Source organism: Lutjanus erythropterus, chromosome 14 (genome assembly GCF_056507025.1).
Source record: "Lutjanus erythropterus isolate fLutEry1 chromosome 14, fLutEry1.hap2, whole genome shotgun sequence".
In the NCBI taxonomy this organism is placed as follows: domain Eukaryota; kingdom Metazoa; phylum Chordata; class Actinopteri; order Lutjaniformes; family Lutjanidae; genus Lutjanus; species Lutjanus erythropterus.
The window spans coordinates 30,112,865-30,133,644 of NC_139330.1; the positions used below are offsets into that span (position 1 = coordinate 30,112,865).

General features: G+C 39.1%; 1 protein-coding gene across 2 annotated transcripts in view; it reads left to right on the forward strand.

Annotated features, from left to right (window-relative positions):
* The window catches only part of nckap1 (NCK-associated protein 1), a 43,629-nt gene that overhangs the window by 2,982 nt on the left and 19,867 nt on the right, over positions 1–20,780 (forward strand). The window contains exons 2-10 of one of the 2 annotated variants that reach the window (XM_084736665.1): positions 12,572–12,682; positions 16,056–16,148; positions 16,229–16,285; positions 18,207–18,349; positions 18,667–18,757; positions 19,284–19,421; positions 19,533–19,581; positions 19,674–19,830; positions 20,215–20,271. In XM_084736665.1, coding sequence (XP_084592791.1) covers positions 12,572–12,682; positions 16,056–16,148; positions 16,229–16,285; positions 18,207–18,349; positions 18,667–18,757; positions 19,284–19,421; positions 19,533–19,581; positions 19,674–19,830; positions 20,215–20,271 — 896 coding nt within the window. The remainder of the gene's footprint in view (positions 1–12,571; positions 12,683–16,055; positions 16,149–16,228; positions 16,286–18,206; positions 18,350–18,666; positions 18,758–19,283; positions 19,422–19,532; positions 19,582–19,673; positions 19,831–20,214; positions 20,272–20,780) is intronic. The other variant, XM_084736667.1, reaches the window with a different exon arrangement.

The following is a 20,780-nucleotide window of genomic DNA, read 5'->3' on the forward strand; positions in this document are numbered from 1 at the left end:
GCTGATTACTCTTCTTAGTACGCCCTTCCTTTCCTCCCTCCTTCCTTCCTTTTTCTTTCTGTCTGTCCCATCATCTTCATATCTATCCTGATCTGCCTCACCATAAGGCTTCTGAACATATCCACCCTGAAATTGTTTTTTTTTTTTTTGTTTGTTTTTTTTATGCTTCCTTTTACCTTGTGATATTAGAAAACTATCCAGCATCCAGTAATAACTACATCCCAAAGCTAGAAATGAAAGAACTGGGACACTAATCTGTGATACTATCAGTGGACTCATTCTTGATCCTCAGTAACAATTTGGAGACCAGTGTGATAATCTATTTATCTCCTGAAATTCCCGCAGAAATTCCTTGCTAGAGAGCTCACGGAGTTGTCTCAAATTTATCATCAATTTGTTATTTCTTTTTGCAAACACAGGTGACAGACTTGGTTGTCTTGTTTCTACCTTTGGGAGAGAGTAATTCATGCTCACTAACGGTAATAGTATCACCTAAGATCACAGCAATGTTCTTTTCCATTTTAAGCATATTCACTCATTACACACCATTGACTAGCTGCAGAAAACCTTTAAAGCTGTTCCTTAAATTTTCCGTAAGAGTCACCTTAATTAATCTTGGCTGAATGGCATTAAAGTTTTTGTTTGCTGTGCTTATCTTTCAGCCAGTGGACCTTCTAACATCATATTTTGTCTTGCACACAGCGCTTACAGGGTATTTATTTTCCTTAACCTTGCTTACATCCAGGTAACCCCCATAGGCTTCTAAGCTAGTGTGCAGTTAGGAAATATAGGCTACTTTTTTCAAATTTATCATGACTACAGTCAAAATATTTAAAGAGATTAAAAGGGACAGTTCACCTCAAAAGCAATATATATTTTTCCCCTGGCCTATGGTGCTGTTTGTCCATCTATATTTTTTTGGTGTGAGTTCAAGAGTTTTGGAGATACCCGCTGTAGAGGTGTCTGCCTTCTCTCTAGTATAATGGAACTAAATGGCACTTGGCCTGTGGGGCTCAGAGTGCCAAAAAATACATTAGAAAAATTCAGTGTCTCTTTCCAAAAATCATGATCTGGTCAATCAAGATAATCCACAGACCTTGTTGTGAGCAGTTTCATGTAGGAACTACTTTCTTTCTGCAGTAGATTCTACTGGAACTACTTCAGAATGCACTGGAACAAGAAAGTAGTTCCTATATGAAACTGCCCACAAGGTCTGTGGATTATCTTGAGCAACTGGTCACAATTTTTGGAAGGAGACACTGGCAGTGAATTTATCAAATTTACTTATTTATTTATTTTGTGCACCACAAGCTGAGTGCCATCCAGTCCCATTATATTGGAGAGAGGGCAGATATCTCTATGGCCGATATCTCCAAACCTCTGCATCTCACACCAGAATGATCTAGATGGATAAATAGTATTACAGGCCAGAGGAAAAAACATGCAATTTTCAATTTTGGGATGAACTTGTAGCTTGTTTTGCAGTTTTCAGAAGTACAGTTAAGTTAAATGGAATCTCTCTCTTACACAGTTTACACAGAGATTTTAAGGGGAATTTCAGAAATGTTTCAAAGAATTTTTTTATTTCAGCTGTAGTTTTTTGCACTGCATATGGGTTAGCAGTCAGCTTATATAACATATTTATTTTATAGCATAATTCAGTATATAACCTACTGGACAGGCAGTAGGTCTTACTGAAGAAGTTATTGCCTCCCCCCTCTCTATTACCAACCAGTTCAGTCTCCACTATTCGCCTGCCTAAGTCTTTTTCTTGCAATAATGATTGTTTTATTTTCTGATGACGCAGCGGTCTGTGTGAGATCAGGATTTTCCTCCTCTACTGGCTGTGTGGTGTCAACATTTTCTCCTACTTACTGAAGCTGTTTTCTGATCAACAAAATCGGCTCCTTTTTGTTGTCCAGAATGCTCTGGAAAGTGTAGCCTGGTAATAGGCTTACTTATGGTGGCTCAGAGGGGACACTAGCAGCATTTGCACGTGAATAATTACATACTTGAGGGAAAAAAAATTACATGTTGACATTTAATGAAGGGCACCCTTGATTACCGGGGGCATTTTTACCCCTCATTTTTTAATTTCAAGGGCATTTTATGAGCTGTTAAGGGCAATTTGTCCAAGACCTCCATAAATTTCTCATGGTCTGAATGGCATGTTCCCTTTGGAAAATGCTGCACAAACTGAATTTCATCAGACTGTTGGCACATCTAATATTTTTATTTATTCTGTGTGATTTGAAGAGACAAAATTCAGCGGGACTGACTTTGGTAACAAATGGGCAGTAATGTCATCGAGGGCTGTGAGTATGCAGGTTTTTTTGAAAGTGGAGACTTAACCAGGTGCTTAGTCCTTCCTTTTTGGTGAAATCACTTTTTGTATTGTTTGGTTTGGAAGAAATCCTGCATACTTTAACACCTCCACCACACTACTGCACATCTGTGGTAGATGGTAGCAAATGTGTGCTGCGGCCAAAACGTCTGCTGAGGGATTCCCTTTTCCCATCGGCACTCAATATATACCATTGGAATTACGCTCTTAATTGAGTCAGTTTTTCATCACTGTTTAAAACAGAGCTGGTTATTCACTGGAAAATTCAACAATAATGTGGGATTAAATGAGAGCAATTTTTATTCCAAATTTGCCAAGTCTCTAAATGCATTTATAAGAATTTATGAAGGTAAAATACAGTGACTGAGGTGGTAATATTATCTCAGTCATTTGTCTCGCTGTCTGTTTTCCTTAACAGTTCTTGTTCCTCTTTTTCTTCTGCTTCCCATGAAGAAACTCAACAGATAAGAAACCAACCAATCACCAGTGTGTAGTTAATCATGTATGCTTATAATGGTCAGCGATTGAAAGTTAAGCTGTTAACAACCTGGTCATGATCTGCTCAAAACACCTTCAGGACTTATGTCATTATAACATATTAAAAGCTGGCTGGCGTAACTTTGGTTCAGGTTACTCCAAATGAGTTGTAGTCACCCATTCTATAGGGGGCATGGCAGAGCATTAGAAGTATCATTCCTGTGGATAACTGCCCAACCATAAAATGTTACGACACAATGGCAGTATGAATACACCAGCCTGTCTTCTACTTTATTTATACTGATTCTCCAACTTAATACTTATCAATCTGATAACTGGCATATAATAATACACAAGACAGTGTTATGGATGAGAAATTGCTGTGGCCCTAAAATTTGAGTTGGCAGCCCCACTATGACTGAATGAGTGTAACTGATAGTGGAAATGCTGAATTTTATATGACATTAACAAAGAAACTGTATTCAATGCAGCTCTGTCACATTTGTCCAAAACCTAATATGCTAAGTAAGGTCACTGTCCCAGTATGATGGATTGGATTGGTCAGGCTGCAACATAAACAGTGGCCCGATGGCCCAGGGGCACAAAAAGTTACTCGTGGCCACAAAATAATCCATGTAGGTGGCCGCTAATTTTTTCCCCATACTGCAGACTTTTGCTGACACACTGTTACAGTTTCACAAACATCTCAATTCCTTTGCACCTTTTACTTTAACACCATATAAAACAGCGAACAGTACTTGTATATCTACCAATATTTCAGGGCTATTGACATATGGATTACCAAGCCTACTCAAGCTGCAAATGCGTTACTTAGAGGTTCCGCAACTAGCCAAGGTGTCTAGCTAGATTTTCCCATTGGAAACAATGCCGTCAGGGAACATTTTTGCTACCAAAAATGTAGCCTAACTTGGCCACCAAATTTAGGGGCTTGGTGGCCTGTGGGGCCAGTACTTGGAAATATTAGTGTCTATCCCAGTTGATGCATTTCTAGTTGAGAATGATCCAGTTGAGGGCTGAGAGAAGGATAGCGTTAGCCCAACTAATACTGGGTTTTTGAGGTTGATGCTGACTTTAATATTTGAGGGTTTGAAAAATTTAATTAAGATAAACGCTGTCGGCTGAATTGTGAGTTGTGACCAACAAACATACTAAGCAGGATATTTTTAAGTTGTGCTCTCTGGTTGACAAATGTAAGGTTTTGGATACACTGTAACTAAATGATCATTTTCACATTTTGTTGCAGTAATGTCTTTGCTTACCAGCTGGCATATACACTAATAAATGTATATATATAAATATGTAATCTGACGACTAATGTATTGGCCAAATGTTCCTCAGAACCACAACACAGTGGCTTTTTTCTTGACTATTTTTGCACCAGCGTTAAGCCACTTGACTCCTAGGCTAAATCCAGTTGCAAACAAATTTCTCTAAAAGTGCCAACACAGTCTTACTGGAACAGAGTGAGAGCTGGTGGTTAATTATGGGTGAGCTTAATTTGTGCAACTGGAACCAGACCAGAGCTGTAGACAACTGTGTCCAGAAATTCTTGAATCATGCTGTTACATGTACAACTATGAAATGATCAATTCAAATGTGAGAGTTAACATTAGAGCATCACCAGAAATGAAGCGCCCAATGCTTCAGCCATCAGGGAAGGCTGCATTGTCAGTTACTAAGCAACAGCCATGGAGCAGAAATGTGGAGCAGCCAGTGAAAACTGCAGGGGCCAAACTTTGTCTTCACACTGTTCTTTATAAGACAGGGGTGCCGCTGACAGCCGGAGTGTCAGCCATGTTATTTCAGCCCTTCCACACTTATAAAATGGATGTGTTATTTTCATGTGTCTTGAGTGCGTAGGTAGGGATACTACACCTTGTGTTACTTTGAAGACAGCGTGCGGTAAAACAAGTGTTAATATGATCACATGTTGGCGCAGCATGTGTTGTTTTTATGTGTTGTGCTGACAAGAAATGCCAGACTGGCTATTCCTAACAAAACTCTAAGATATGCAGAAAACACCTGTATGAAAGCAGCTGTTTTAAGACGTGTGTGTATGTGTTTGTGAGTAAGTGTGTGTATGTGTGTGTGTGTGTGTGTGTGTGTGTGTAGACCAGTGATCCAGCAGTTTGTCTGGGTGGGCTCTTTGTTTTGATTTCTTCTCTTCTTCTCTCCGTTCCAATGCTTCCCCCCTCTCCTATGCAGCAAGGACAAGTTTGGAAGGTTTGCAAAGTTTATCACCTTCCACTTATGAAACCCCACCCTCTTCACCCTTCCTCAACTTCCTCCTCTTCCTCCTTCCCCTCCCTTCCTCCTCCTCCTCCTCCTCCTGGCTACCTGTACTGATCTGTTGGTCCTCTCCTTTGTGCCTCACTCCTATTCATGTTTGAATCTGTAATGCTGAGAATAAGGCTGGGCTCCATTCACTGTTGGTTTTACCAACCTGCAGTGTGTTATTAACTTGCTTATGATACAGCATTCACACACAGATTATTAGCCTGTGCTTTGTTTGGAAGAAAGCACTGCTCTTTTACTTGTCTGCAAGGCAAAAGCCACAACTACATTTGACACCCTTTTTCTGTGGTTAAGTCTTCAATTATGAATATGGCATTTAAATATGCCAGAGAATGCTTTGATCTGCAGTACCTGAAAAAATGAGTGCATGCAAATGAGTGGCTGCAGTGGGAATCAAAGCCCCAGACATGGTAGTGATAGTATAGTCCATATTAGGGTTGGGCTAGGTTTGGGCGATGTCTACCAATTGGCACATGACAGTGTCAACAGTGAAACATTGTGATGGACAATGTAATTGTTGCTGGGTCTAAATGGTTCTTTGTCTCGGCACTTCATGTCTCTAACTTAGTTGTGTTTAATAGGAAAATAATGAACACCACATGGAGACATAGTGCAATGAACAGCAGCAACAGCTTCTTTTTAATTTTTCATGTCAAAAAGTTATGCAACAAATCCATGGCAACTCTGGGCACACACTACCTCAAATACAGTAGACATTTAAATCACAATGTTACGATGGTTGAGTGGTCAGTGGTCAAAGACGGTCAACCAAGACAGTGGTCCCTGCTGGGTGATATATGTTAAAATTTCACAACCGCAATTGCCAATATATTCAAGCAGGTGTGTGTGCACAGTAGTTCAGTGAGCTGTAATGTGTGAGTGTGTATGGTCAAATAAATTAACAAAATTAACTGACAGAATGTTTAGAAATGACACACATTCTTCACTTCCTTATTAAACAGAAAAAAAATAGTCATTCACACTCAATAGAAACAAAATAAAATTCACTAAAGCTAGATTAGTCTTTCCACTGTTCCCACAATCACAGTCTCTGGTTTGGCCCTAATAAACTGTGTGAAAATAGTCTGGCTTTACGTGCTAATTTTCCCCATTTTCTTTCTCTGCTGTTGCTGGTTTCTGTGTGCTAACATTACCAGGTTAGCTCACTGATTGAGAGCTCGTGCGGAGGCAGACAATTGAAGAAGCAAAATAAGTTGACAGTTTGCCACGGAAGTCACCCAAAAAAATAAACCCGCAACAGACTTGGCCAATTCGGGAGGATATCTTTTAAGAAATTTCAATATCAATACCAGTACCCTTGAAGTGATAACAAAGACCAATAGACAGCTGTCTGGTGGTACCTCAGCGTGCTGAACAGCCAACTCTTTGAAATACACTGTGCTTGACTTCAGCATGCATTGTAGCTAACTACAGTGCAAAAACTAACAACACTTGTGGTAATTGGAAAAACATACAAGTAGTCTTTTTTTAGATATGGGTATAAATGGATCAATTGCAGCTATTGCTTGATGTTATGGCTGCCACCGTGCCCTCCTCTCAGACTGGGAAAGTTTCAGTGCTATGTGGTACTTGGTACTCAATACCTTCAAGATAGTGACCGAAATAACCCTCTACTGTTGCCCAGCTTATCACCAGTAGCCAGAATATTCATCCAATCGCCCAACCCTATCCCATATTCAATTTTCTAATCAGAATCATCTAAATTAAGTAGATTTGCACGTACGAGAAATTTAAAATATGGAATATATTTATTTAAAAGGTATATCTGTTTTAGTCTAGACAATATTTTCAACTAATCACCACATAACCACTCCTAATAATGTGTTTGATGGTGAAGAAAGTCTGCTTCATAAATTAATCAGTTGCAGTATCTTAAAAAGCTCTTTTTTTTAGTCGACTGTTTAATCTCAAAAAGTTCTTCAATTTTTTGTAAATTGGATTCTAAGTATTGCTGTAGAGAACAAGCACAATAATGCTGACAAATCCAGCAGGATGAGGGAAGATCACCATATTGCCAGCAGGCGGTCCAGGCAGTCAGCCAGCTCTTAGCAGGTTGTAGAGAGGTTCTCTAGTGGTTCTGTTCCTAATCACATGAAACCATCCATTCTTTGGAGCTTTTTTTTTCCTTTTTATAGCAGCTAATCCCTCCTTGTGAAAAAAGCATGAGCTCACACAGTGTGAGGAATGACAGACAAAAACTAATTCATCTCAGCGAAGACGAGTGTGTTTTGCGTGGTTTATGTGGACTCTTGAGGATCACCAAAAAGGTGCCATGGGCTGTTTGGATATTTCATCCAGCAATCAGCAGCCATAATTAGTTTTCAGATGTAGGCTACCCCGGCCCAGTGCTATCTATTACAGGGTCCCCCGCCATATGTCGGTCAATGCGGGGACCCTTTGAGAAGCTCAGCTGTTAATTGCTGCCCGGAGTGGAGAGACGATGGTGGAGGCGAGACTAAGGTCTGTTCTGGTATCCAGGCAACAGCTCCCTTACTCCTCTCTGACCTGTACTGATTCTCAGCTTATTCCCATGCCCCGTCCCTTCATTCACTGCGTCCTTCCTTCCATCCATCCTTCCATCAGCCCCCACCCCACCCAAACCCAGCCAGTCAGCTTACTGCACTAGCCACCACCAGCACTAATGGACGATGCTACGCCATGATAATGACAGAAAACGACTAAAAATCTTCATGCTTTTGTTCTGTGATGTTAAGCAACTAGTTAGCCATTTACATCTGAAAGTACAACATTTAATAATTGCTGAATAAGTAACCTAGTTGAAGCTAGATGGTGTGGTTATATTTACAAAAAATTAAGCTAGGTCTCAAGTATATGATAGTCTACTAGACATAATTTTGGATTACTGCAGGTTTTGCATGTTTTAGCCCATTAATTACAACTCTCATATAGCTTACTGTGCATACTGCCAAGGCATAGGTTTTTACATTGAATGTTTGTCAGTGTGTTGTTAATTGCCATAATAGCACCACATCCACAAACCGTAGTCCAACTCCAACCAGAAGTTTAGTTGTTGATAATGTGATTTTGTTAGCTTCTTGCATTATAAAATCACTCTTGATAGGCTGCCCACAAGCCTTGGATGTTGGAGCTTCCTACAATCATTTGAATGCACCAACAAGTAAGTAAATAAATCAGTTAAGTTTATTTATAGAATGCCTATCTCAAGCAAGCATTACAAAGTGCTTAACAAATTAAGAGCTAAGATCAACAAATATATTCAGACAAGTTTTTTCAATAATATTTTAAGACTCCAGTTTAAAGTAATTTCATTGTTGACCAACCCTAATATGTAAAGGAAAGCTGTTGCAGAGCCTGTGGATCACAACAGCAAAAATTCTGTCACCTTTAGCTTTAAGTTTGGGCTAAAACATGGAAAACACTTGTCGGTACTTTTAGTCTGCATTCCAATGTTCTGTAGTAACTGGACAGTGTTTTTCACTCTGCAGTTCCCCGGCGTGAGTCAAAGGGTAACTACACTTTAGTGGCCAATAGAGACTAGTCTGTTGTGTAGGGTGAGGCTAGTGGTGTGTTGTCATCAGAAGAGCACTGTGTTAGCAAAACAGCGAGGCTTGTGCTTTTGCAACTGCATGGATTTCACAGTCACATCTTGATTCCTTGTTTCTCATTTAACATAGTTAAAATTCAGTCTGCCTCTCACACACCTAAACAGATTTCCTTTGGCCAGTAGCTGTTGGGTAAACACACAATGACACTGACAAAGGGCATTTGATGTTGGAAATCTGGTCAGGTGTGAGAGAAGTGGGCACAAGGAAACAAGCTGAGACTCAAGGGTCCAGTCTGTGTCATCAGTGGGTATTTGAATCATGTTGATGTTGTGTGTTTTTCTGTGTCAAATCCCCCAAATGTCCAAGTGTTTTGTGTGTGAGACCCTGCAGTAGTGGGTGTGTTTCAGACCCAGCTCTTCAAGAGCTCAGCATGCCTGTTTCTGGGTGTTTCAGTGAATCAACTAGCTTCAGCTAACACTGAACTGGGTTTGGCTAGGTAGCTGGCATGACACGTGTAGTTTATTTGCTTGCTGCGTAGGCTGTTCTTTTTTTCTGGATCATTTTTCTAGTGAATTAAACCTATTTTACAGTTGCACCATTTTGCATCCCATGTTGAATTATAACAGATGCAAAGTAGCAGCAGATGTTGATCAGTGTTTCCTCTTAAACTTGCAGCTAAATCAGCAACATCCACAACTGACCTGTCTTAAGTTTTGCTCTTTTTGAAACCTTGATCAGTCTCCTGTCCTCTCTCCTGTACTTAGATATTCTATGTGCTAGGCTCATCTACATTGGAAAAAAAATGTTGCTGGTTAAAATATGTTGCTTGGGGCCCTGTTAAAGTGACATGTATAATCACATCTTAAATTAGCTAATGTTAAAAAAAAAAAGGTAACTAGTTAGTTAATCGACATCAATCATTAGCTCACTAGTTACATCTGATAGCTAATCTTAGCAAACGTTAGCTAACTAGCTGGCCAATCTACATCAGTCACTAGCTAGCTAGTTAGCTAGCATTTTGCTAACATTTTCTAGCTTAAGATGTCACTATATGTCACAACAAAAACATGGAGGAGCTGATAGCATATAGCATAACATTGCACAGGAAGCAGACAAGGGGAAAGTTGACTGAGGTTCTACCAGTTACTAAGGTTATTGTTGTTGTTATTGGAGTACGGAGCAAAAAAGGACAGGACTTAGAAAGGTTCTGATGCAACACATAGTAGTCATAGCTAATCTGTAAATTTAAAGGGGGACTTGTCTTTAAATCCTCAACGGCAGAGAAGCACTGATCTCTGTGGATTGAAGGTTTCCAAGTCTGTTGCAGCTACCACACCCATTGTCAGCTGTGTTGAACCACAATACAAAATGTGACTCCTGTGCTGTTATGTTTTATTAGTTTGGCAAATGTTAAGCGAAGTGAAACTCTTTCCTGCTACAGGTCAACAGAAGCGGAATTTGTTCTAATCCCCGGGTTGTCAGTTACCCATTGTGTGTGAACTAGCATGTGTTACTGTTTTATGGTTTCATTTTGTACTGGATGATGCTGGAAATGTTTCAGCGCCATGCAAACTGAAATCCAGGTTTATGGTTGTGGTGCTGTTTCAAGCCTGATGGTTCATTAGCTGTGATGATGTGTTACTGCGGGTAGAAACATGACATTTATAGCATAGTTCTGTGTTGTAGATTTCATTTTGGTAACCCCATGTTACTTTTTATGGCTTTTCTGAATGTGTGCTTCCACTTTCTAAACTTAAACTTTAACCACTAGGAACTGAATCCTGAGAACGGTCAAAGGCACTGACCTCTTCTAGGATTGTTCCTCTGTGTTGGCAGCCAACAAACTTTATACATTCACTCTGTTTATGGCACATGCATGGACCACATCTTCCTTACCATTCACTACTACACTACCCATAATGCATGAGCGCTGTTGCTTCCTGCCGAAGTCAGGGCAGTCAGGCAGAGAGAATATTAATAAAAAGAAGAAGGCAGCTCTGCAGGTATAGTGAAATAATTCCAGCATTGCTCCTCTGTAGGTGCAGATGATAGGGAACATTCTGAGAAAAGACTTTTCTCTCTGAACACTTTTCTCTCTTTCCATTTCTCTTGAGTCATTTCTCAGTTGACCTCTGTGTGCCCCCTTCATTTAAGTTTTCTTCTTTTTTCCCTCCTGTGTGTGTTTCTCTCTCTCCTGTGTTTCATTCGGTCCCTTCTTCATTCGACCCGTCCATCACTCTGCCTGTCATGCAGTGGTACTAACCAGTGATGGCTCAGAGACAGTGTTTGAAATTGAAACCCTCTCATTACCTGGGATTCTCTCAGTGGTTCTCATCCTTTCTGAGTTGTGGATAACTTTTGGAAAAGGATAACTTTTGAAGGCTGGATGATCAAAATGAAGTGTGCTAAAATATTAAATGCTTAAAAATTTTACTCCAGACTTGAAGTGATTGTAATGAGGGCCAACAAATAAAGTATGTTGTCAGATCTGTAGGAGAAGAGTTATCACAAGTATTATTTGTATGTGAAATTAACATTTCAGTATCTAGGTGCAGCTCTCTGATGTCTCTCCACAGCACAGCAGTTGAGAACCATTGATGAATTCAGGCTCAGGCTATGTCCACACTAATACCTTATTTTAAAATGCTGTTTTGAAGTCAAAACAATCTACATCAGGGTGGTAGCACATTTCAGAGAGTATCTCTGTTAAACACAACCGAAACTACATATCACATGAACTATTGGCTGCATAGATGCAGAAAATGCTACAAAAGAAGAACAGCTATGGCGAGAGATTTAATTAGTTTGTTATCGTTGTTGAATCGACTGCTGGTAGTCACGGCTGATGGCATTTGGAAAAGTAATGTGAAAGGGGTGTGACAAATCAGAGAAGGACATGTCATAACTGAGGAGACCCAATCAGAAAGCAAAGCGTGGGTGTCTTTGTCTTTGTTTCCTTCCATCCCGACAAATCCCAGAGTTTTCAAACTAAAATGTTGTTGATCAAAAAAATAAAAAATAAATAAATAGTTGTCTAATATTTTGGTAATCAATTAATAGTTTCCATCAAAAATGTCATTTGCTGGTTCCAGCGTCTTAGCGAAGATTTGCTGTTTTTTGGTTATTTATGATAGTAAAGGAAGAAGTTTGGGAATGTCAGTTGGACAAAATCAGCAATTTGAAGATGTCGCCTTGGACGCCTTCTGATGAGCATTTTTTTTTTTACATTTTATAGACTAAACAATCGATTTACCATGAAAATAATCTGGATTGTGAAAATAATTGCCCTAGTTAGCAGCGTTTCCAAAAGCGTCCATTTAAGGGCTTCGAAATGCCAGAATAGTGTGTGCGCTAGGTGTAGTAAAAGTTGTGTGTTTTAAAAAGAAAACATATTAGTGTGGATGTAGCCTCAGTCTTTTTACAACAGCTGAACCTGGTTTATCCAAACATGAAAACTTCTACCCTGAAATCTCCCCAGTAGATTGTGAAACATTTTGGAATCACCTTGCTGACCTGTGCATCTGTGTGGCAGTTCAGACTGCACAGGTCACTTGCATCAAGTTTGCGTGTGTGTTTGTTTTCATGTCTTGAATACGCCTCTGGTCTGGAAACTTCACTAAATGTATTTCATTCACCTGAACCCCCCTCTCATCTCCTGGGCCAAGATAAACCAGTCTTCACTGTGAGCACTAAATGTTCCCCTGGTGATGACCACACATCTAACATGCCTGACCATGAGAAAATGAAATGTCAAAATAATGGAAAAAAGATCAGTCAGAAATGCTGAAATGAAGAGTAAAGAGCCTAGGTGATTCAGTAGCAGCAGTCTACTCATGATATTTTTTGTTTGGTCTCTCCTCACCTCTTCTTCTCCTCTCCTTTCCAGGCATGTGGCGACCCCAAGGCTAAACCCTCCTATCTTGTTGATAAGAACTTGGAGTCTGCGGTTAAATTTATTGTCAGGAAGTTCCCTGCTGTGGAAACACGGAATAATAACGTAAGTACGCCTGCATGTTCTGTATATCTGCTGTGTTTGTATGGCATAGAGAGGAAGAGAATGAAAGAGTGTCCATTCACTGGTGTGAATGATTTTGCTTAAGTTGTACAACTGCACATAGGCCTATTTACGTGGCGATATCTTCACATTTTGAATCTTGCGTAAAATAGGACTTGAAAAATTGTTGCTTTTGAACCTGGCTTCTTCGGCTTCACCGAAAGATCTAGTTGTAGCTAAGCAGATCTGGAAAATGCCTAAAAAAACCAAACTGTTACACTATATACACACCGTTGTATCAAATGATGCAAGGTTTCTTTTATTTTACATACTTGACTCTACAATGAAATAGCTTTGTAAGTTAGCAAGATATGTTCTAAATTGTATATAATTTGGCAGTGGAAAATGTAAAAAATAACTGAAGTTTTGATCACATCATTGATTTATTATGCAGTGAGGTGATCAATCATGTATTTTAATATCACAAATAATCACAAACTCCCACTACCACTTTTAAAGGTCCAGTGCATACGATTTATGGGGATTTATTGACAGATTATGGCAGAAATATTATATAATATTCATACATATGATTTTATTAGTGTATAACCACCAGAGAAAAAAAAAGTTGCGCTGTTTTTACCTCTGAATGAGCCATTTCTTCACAAAGGCCACCATGCTGCACTGCCAAGTTTCTGTAGTAGCCTAGAACACACAAACTAAAACTCTGGCTTTAGAAAGGGCCTTTTGTGTTTTTCATGAGATTCATGGCCACCATAGGTCCTCCATCACACTTGGAAGGGTAGGGTGAGGCGAGCAGTATGCAGTTTGTTGCGATCTACAGCCTCACTGACAGATGCCACTCAGTCCTACACATTGGTCCTTTAAGTGAATGTAAATAGATGTGAGAGAACAAAGTAACTCTTCTCATTGATAAAGCTCTGAATAAGAATACATTAGAATAAGTTGCTTTTTGTATAGTTTATACATCCATAAACACCCTGAAAAGTGACAGAGCACACTACGGGTAGATTCTCTTTTTGAATTATAAAGACTGATTTTTTTTTTTTTTTTACACCAGGTCAGTTTTATTTTCATATGCAGTATATCAGTTAGCCATAGATGTTCGATGTCCCTGAATAGTCTGTCATGCTTGTACAAATATCTTGAGTAACACTTTGAGAATAATTTCAAGTGGAATTTCAAACAAAACTATTCAGTACAATTTTGTGTGTGTGTGCACCCGGGTATGCTGAGTGAACTAAACTGAGTCATTGCTCATCAGTTGTGTCTTTCAGCTTTACTTGTTAGCTTAGCTCGTAGCTTCTGGCCTATGTGTTCATGTGAAACTGTCATTTAGCAAGCAGCTGTGTATGTGTGTCAGTGCGAATGTGTGTGAGTGTTTGTGTGTCTGGCTAACTGCTTTATTCAGTATAACTGTGCAAAAATTGTCTCTTACGTTGTTTTCTGCTTTGTTTCTGTGTTTGTTTGTGTTCTGCATGCTAAACTTGGCTTATTCCGGACTTGTGCTTTTTGGTAAGTTTTTGTATCTAAGTTTTTGTAACTTTTGTATTTTTAGTTCACGTACCTAAGTTTTGTAATAACGTAATTTTTTTGTACCTGTTTTTAAAGCTGGTTTGGAGTGTGTTTTGCTTTGCTCTGCTTTCTCTCCTCTCTGCTGGCAGCGTTTTTATTTTCTAGCCTTCATCCACTGAGTGACTGTGTGGCTGGTTTAACTACCTGGTTTGCCGGCTGTCTGACTGCTAGTTGGTTATGACTTGCTGGCTGTTTGAGTGACAGCCTGACTGCCTGCACTAAGGAGCATTACAAAGCGGATACTAATTTGTTGTGTCTGTCAGTTGACTGTATTTTTCAGTTACTTATTAGTGACAGTCGACTAGTTTCTGGACAGGTCTGAGGTCCCCTTGTCTGCCTCTGTCAGTTAGCACTGACATGAGCAGCACTGTAGGGGAATAGCCTTTCAAAATAAGGGAAAAGGGGCGAAAAAACCCTTAATAACCTTCTCAAATCATTTAAAGATAAAAAATAACAAAGGTTTTAACTCCTTGGTGCAGCAGCAGTTTCACACACTCTTTACACTTGTCATTTCTTACACATTTTTCTACTTTTATCTCATGCAGTTGCACTAGTTAAAGTTCCAGGTCTGGCCTGAAACACACACACGGCTTTGGGGCTGGGTTAAATTTACATACAGTATACTTCTGTCATGTAAATAGAAGCTGCTTCTTAAAGCAAATGTCTTGAAGTTAGAGTTTTCACATATTCCAGCTTGTTAAAAGATTGGTGTGACAATCTTTTCAAATTGAACCTATTTTTTAAGTCTGGGTTTTGAAAACCCATTGCATCCACAGCTTAACTTTTCCAGACATCAACAGGTACAGAAAAAGGTTTTATCCTTTGATGCTTCATTCACTGATTGAATTTCCTGTCTCACTTCTGTCTTTAAACTCTGACTTAAAATCATCAAGATGGTAATTAGGTGGACCATCTGGCTTTGCTTTGATTATCACATTTTACTTTGGTCAAACATTTTTATTCTCTCATATTCTCTATGCAGCTGAGGTGAACTTCAAACACAAGCTATATTTGAATGTGCTCTTCAGACTTTTAATCTGATCGTGTTTCCAACCGTAAATTATTAGTTAAACAAATTAAAATAATCATGAGTGAGTTCATGAAGAAATAAAGGAAATGTTCTACCGAAGTAAAATGACTTCCTGTACATTCTTAAAGCAGGGTCTTCTTTAATCTATCTTTGTATCTTGCTGTTTGTATTAATGAAAGAAAAGCTAGCTTTACTTCCTCCTGTATGACTGAATTATTTAGCAACAATTTCTGATTTATATCTGTTTGTTGCTAATTTAGTCAAAATTGAGAGAAATTGTAACTCACTTGAACAGGATACAATAAACTGTATTGATCCCTGATGGGAAACTTAGTAATTAGATTTTCACTTTTAGTTAGATTGGTTAGAATAACAGTTATGCTAATATTTCTCACTCTGATTTGTAAAAAAAAAAAAAAAAGTAAAGTGGTAAAGTGGGGGGGGGCTTATATTTTTCACTAAATTTGATACACCATTCATTAAGTTTGATAGTTGAATATTTAGTTAATTAATGTAACAGATGCAGGAAACATTTCTTCTGCACAATATTGAACTAGAGTGTCAGCTCAGCCTTAATGCTGTAGAACTCTCAGAGAAACAAAAAGTGCATACAAAAACCAAAGAGACAGTAAGTGATATCAGATTGTCTTTATTGTCTTAATTACTGCAAGTTTTACCGGAATATATTTTGTTAATTGTCGATTATTTCATGACTTTTTTGTAACTGTGTGCACTCTGCTGTGTTTACAGCAACAGCTGGCTCAGCTGCAGAAGGAAAAGTCAGAGATCCTGAAGAACCTGGCTCTCTACTATTTTACCTTTGTAGATGTCATGGAATTCAAGGTAGGAAAGCACACCAACACACAATACAACAGTATGCTGTGAAGGATTATATGGAATTAATTCTAATCTTCTATCAACAGGACCATGTGTGTGAGCTGCTAAACACCATTGACGCCTGCCAGGTCTTCTTCGATATTGTAAGTGCAACATTGACAAATATGCTCAGTGCCCACCTTATTAGGCACATCTGTAAAAACTACAGCAATCCAGCGCAACAGCTCAGCCTTTACAAAGATAATTCAATTTTCCACTTCATTCTGATATATTGGAGTCCAGTACCCCACCTCTAGTAATTACGACCCCAATATTAACAGAAAAATGAATCAACACCCAGCACTCAAAATTAAGGATGTCTTGTTGTCCTAGGGACAATGAAATTAAAAATAACACTTTTTGTGAGTTCTGTGACAGTAGAGAAACTTATCATTCCTATAATACATCCTGGAATATACATAATTTTAATCGCTAGGTGCTCAAATTGAAAAAAATGTGAGATGGCAATGCCTGGAATGAGCTCTGTGCTATGTCACACACATGCTTACACACACAAAATCAATAATAGCGAGAGACCCACACAACGGCACCTCGAGCATCAGGTGCTGTAACGTCAGGTTTCTGTAAGATGCTGTTGAAACAGTTGCTCCACATGAAGTTGATTGTGGAGATCATGCTCGTCTTGCCAATGTCAGCTCCTCGCTGTGAGCACAGCTTCTTCTCCATCACTAAAAGAATAATGAAAACTGATTGTGGCCAAACACCCAGGAGGAGCTCATTTTTTTTATTGAGATGTAAGTGCTGAGAACAAGTGATAGAACTTCCATGACAGACCAGAATGAGTCAGTGAAGTGATGCAAGTTATCGCTCATAGTTTATAATACAATAATATAATGTAGAATGAAAAAAAAGCACTCAAGTTTGCATTAATTGCTATAAAGTCTAGGACAGTTGAAAGTAGAATTTGGGACACTGAGAAAAAAGTTAATAAATTTCGTAAATTTGGATTGATGTATTGATTCACTGTTCAGTGACCCAATATGATTGATGCAAATTTAAAATATCAGTCTATGTCTTATGCACCTTTTATTTTAAAATTCCCATGGCATGTTTGTGTCACAATGTCAGGAAGAGTTCAATCATAATTGACTTACTTTTTGTGAGTTGACATGAATGTAATTGTCTTAAATGGACATATGATATTGTCTGATATCGATCACAGGCTCCTGAATTGAATCGAATATTGCATGGTTGTCTGAAGACTCAATATAATATCACCTTGGATGAAACTTGTCATTTACACCCCTAGTAACACCTCTCTTGACAGTGTGAACAAAACCTAAACATTATGCACTTATTAAGTTTGGGATTTGCAGAAGATTCTCGTATTGGATTGCATTGATATACATTGTACGGATGTATCTAATAAAGTCAAAAGGGTGTGCATATATGTTGTATTTATTATAGATTTTTGCTGCATGTTAACATTTTCTTTTGCAAAAGAGAACAAAACAACAACATTTAACCTATATATGCAAGTCAGGAGAAATGTTTTATCATTGAGGTGATATGAAGTTTCTTTTATTGTAACACCAAAAGGTCTTAAAGAAACGCAATATAATCTATTCTCCTTTCTTCTGTGAGTATCGTAGGCAACTGGTCTTTGCATGAGGTTCTTGAAGACGTTTAACCTCTCATCCAAGAGGCTTCTTCAGTTTAATCATATTCCTTTCTTCTGTATTATCCCTTTCTTCTTGCTTTCACATGTAGCTGTCTGAAAAAATCCTGCTGACCTTTTGTTTTCAGCACTTATCTCTACTTAGCATGTCCTCCCATATTTGGACATTATACTGTAGAACAGAGGGAGTATTAAGACATATTTACACACAGTTCTCATCTCTACAGTTGTTGATATTGGCTGCATCTAACATTTACCCAGTACCTAACATTTACTTTGCACATAAAAATGTTTTGATTGAGTTTTCATGCAGAAGAAGTATTATAAGAGTGAATGTCATTTTAGCATTAAGAAAAATACCACTTTGTCTTTTTGTTTCGTGTCAGACGGTGAACTTTGACCTCACCAAGAACTACCTGGACCTGGTGGTGACATACACTACTCTGATGACGATACTGTCACGCATAGAGGAGAGGAAAGCCATCATAGGACTTTACAACTACGCCCACGAGATGACGCATGGTGCCAGGTGACTGAAACACACAGAGATGCCAAAAAACACAGTTGTGTCAATTACAGAGAAGCCACAGCAGGACTTGCTTCATGTACACATGAACACACTCCAGGTGGTTTAGTATTCCCGGTTAATTGCTAGGGTTGAGTATTGCTTTGTTTTTTGTTTTTTTTTACGATGCCAGGTGCCGTATTGGCACTGGATTTTGGTACCCAACCCTATTAATCACTACAAAAATACACAACCAAGTAATTGCCTGAATCATCCATGAAATCAGAAGTGAAGCGATGACTGTGGTCTCTATAGTAACAGTGGCACTGTGTATGTTGTAGTGACCGTGAGTACCCCAGGTTGGGCCAGATGATCGTGGATTATGAGAACCCTTTGAAGAAGATGATGGAGGAGTTTGTTCCACATGGAAAGGTGAGAGAATTTTAATGTTCAGTGGGGTACAGACTTTTTTTGTCTCTGTGCTCTTTTCAAATGCCTTCTCTACTGTAAACACAGACTCTATCATTAAAATAGTGCTCAGTGATCTTCTAAGAGTTTACAGTATCATTTTCAATGTGTACAGTAGATTTTGTCTCTACCACGGTTGCCATAGCACCTGTGGTGCCACTTTTAGATCAGTCAGTCAGAGTGGGCCTGAAACATCGACTTACTTCAAGGTAAAATAATGTCATGTGTTGAAAACTTATTTATGCAGCTGCTTTTAGTTTGCAGAGTGATGCAATACAGTGATACATGGTGATGAACTAGAGTGCCAGACATCTCACTGTACGCAATGACACTCTTTCATATCTGTAAGACTGAGAAAAAATACTTAGCACTTTATTCAGTTTATTCCTCTCCTCTCTTCTCTTTCTTCTTTCCCTCCTGTCCCTCCTCCTGTTTCTCTCTCTCTATCCTGTCTTTCTTCTCTTCTCCTCCTGTCTTCCTCCTCTTCCAGTCCCTGTCAGATGCTTTGATCAGTCTTCAGATGGTCTATCCCAGGAGGAATCTGTCCGCTGACCAGTGGAGGAACGCCCAGCTGCTCTCTCTCATCTCTGCTCCCTCCACCATGCTGAATCCCGCACAGTCAGACACTGTTAGTATGACGATGATTGCATTGAAATGGCTAAAAGTTATACCTGTGATCCTGATTTTTAGTGATTGTGGGGAGGTTTTAAATGAAATTACTTTTGCTCTCCATCTTTAGATGCCATGTGAATACCTGTCACTGGACACAATGGAGAAGTGGATTGTTTGTAAGTGCTGTAAAACATGGATTCACACATTCTTCTGTTCATGTCAGGGCGTTTTTTCTTAAGTCATGTATTCCTCTGTGTTTTCTTCCTAGTTGGTTTCATCCTGTGTCATGCGGTGCTTAACAGCGATGCCGCAGCATTGTCTTTGTGGAAGCTGGCTCTGCAGAGCTCAACCTGCCTCTGTCTGTTCAGGGATGAAGTCTTCCACATCCACAAGGCTGCAGAAGATCTGTTTGTGAACATCAGAGGGTAAGGGCATATATAAGGGAGGAAGCACATGAGCAGACAAACTGTTTCTATTCTGTTAAGCCATTAGTTTTACACAAAATCCCAAATATCCACAGGTTACAGGCTTCTGAAATGTGAAGATTTGATGACTTTCTTAGTTTCATATTTTTGTCAGTTGAATATATTTGGGTTCTGGACCATTACCTGGACAAAACAAGGAATTTAAAGATCTCACTTGGGGCTCTTGAACATTGTGAAGGATCTTTTCAGCATTTCCAGACAGTCTTGCCTTAAACCAGATTTTCAAATAGCAGAAAACCATATCACAGACACATACAGTGTAATATAGTTGCTCAGCACATTTTTGCTCTTTCAACTTATCCTCTCTGCTTGTGTGTTTTCCAGGTACAACAAACGCATCAATGACATCAGAGAGTGCAAGGAACAGGCCCTGTCTCACGCGTATGTACATAATCTTTTTACTAATTAGACTTGTTGCAGTAGTAGGTGTTACCGGTGTTCATGCATGCACTGATTACTTGCACACCACCCCCATCATCTTAAGCGTGTTATCAACACTTGGTCAAACGACAGATGCCACAATTATAAGCTAAAAATGTCTGCTCCATTAAGCAGCAGCAAGGTTGCAGCACAGACTAGCAGGAGTCAGATTTCAAATGTAACGCTGTAGGCCAGTGTTTCTCAAACTTTTTACATCTCAGAAAACATTTAGCTCTCCGAGAACCACCTTACAAAGCAGCACTGCTCCTCAGTTCGCTGTTGTCCACTTCACTTTCCACACAGCTACTCAAAATATTCTCCTAATCTACTCATCTCTACATTATAGTTGAGGATTGCAGTGTTTTTGAAGTATTCATTTACAGTCTCTTCATTTTACAAACGCTTACTATCTCGCCATCACACTTAAACTCGGAGTCATAATTACTGGTAATCATAGATGACACATACGC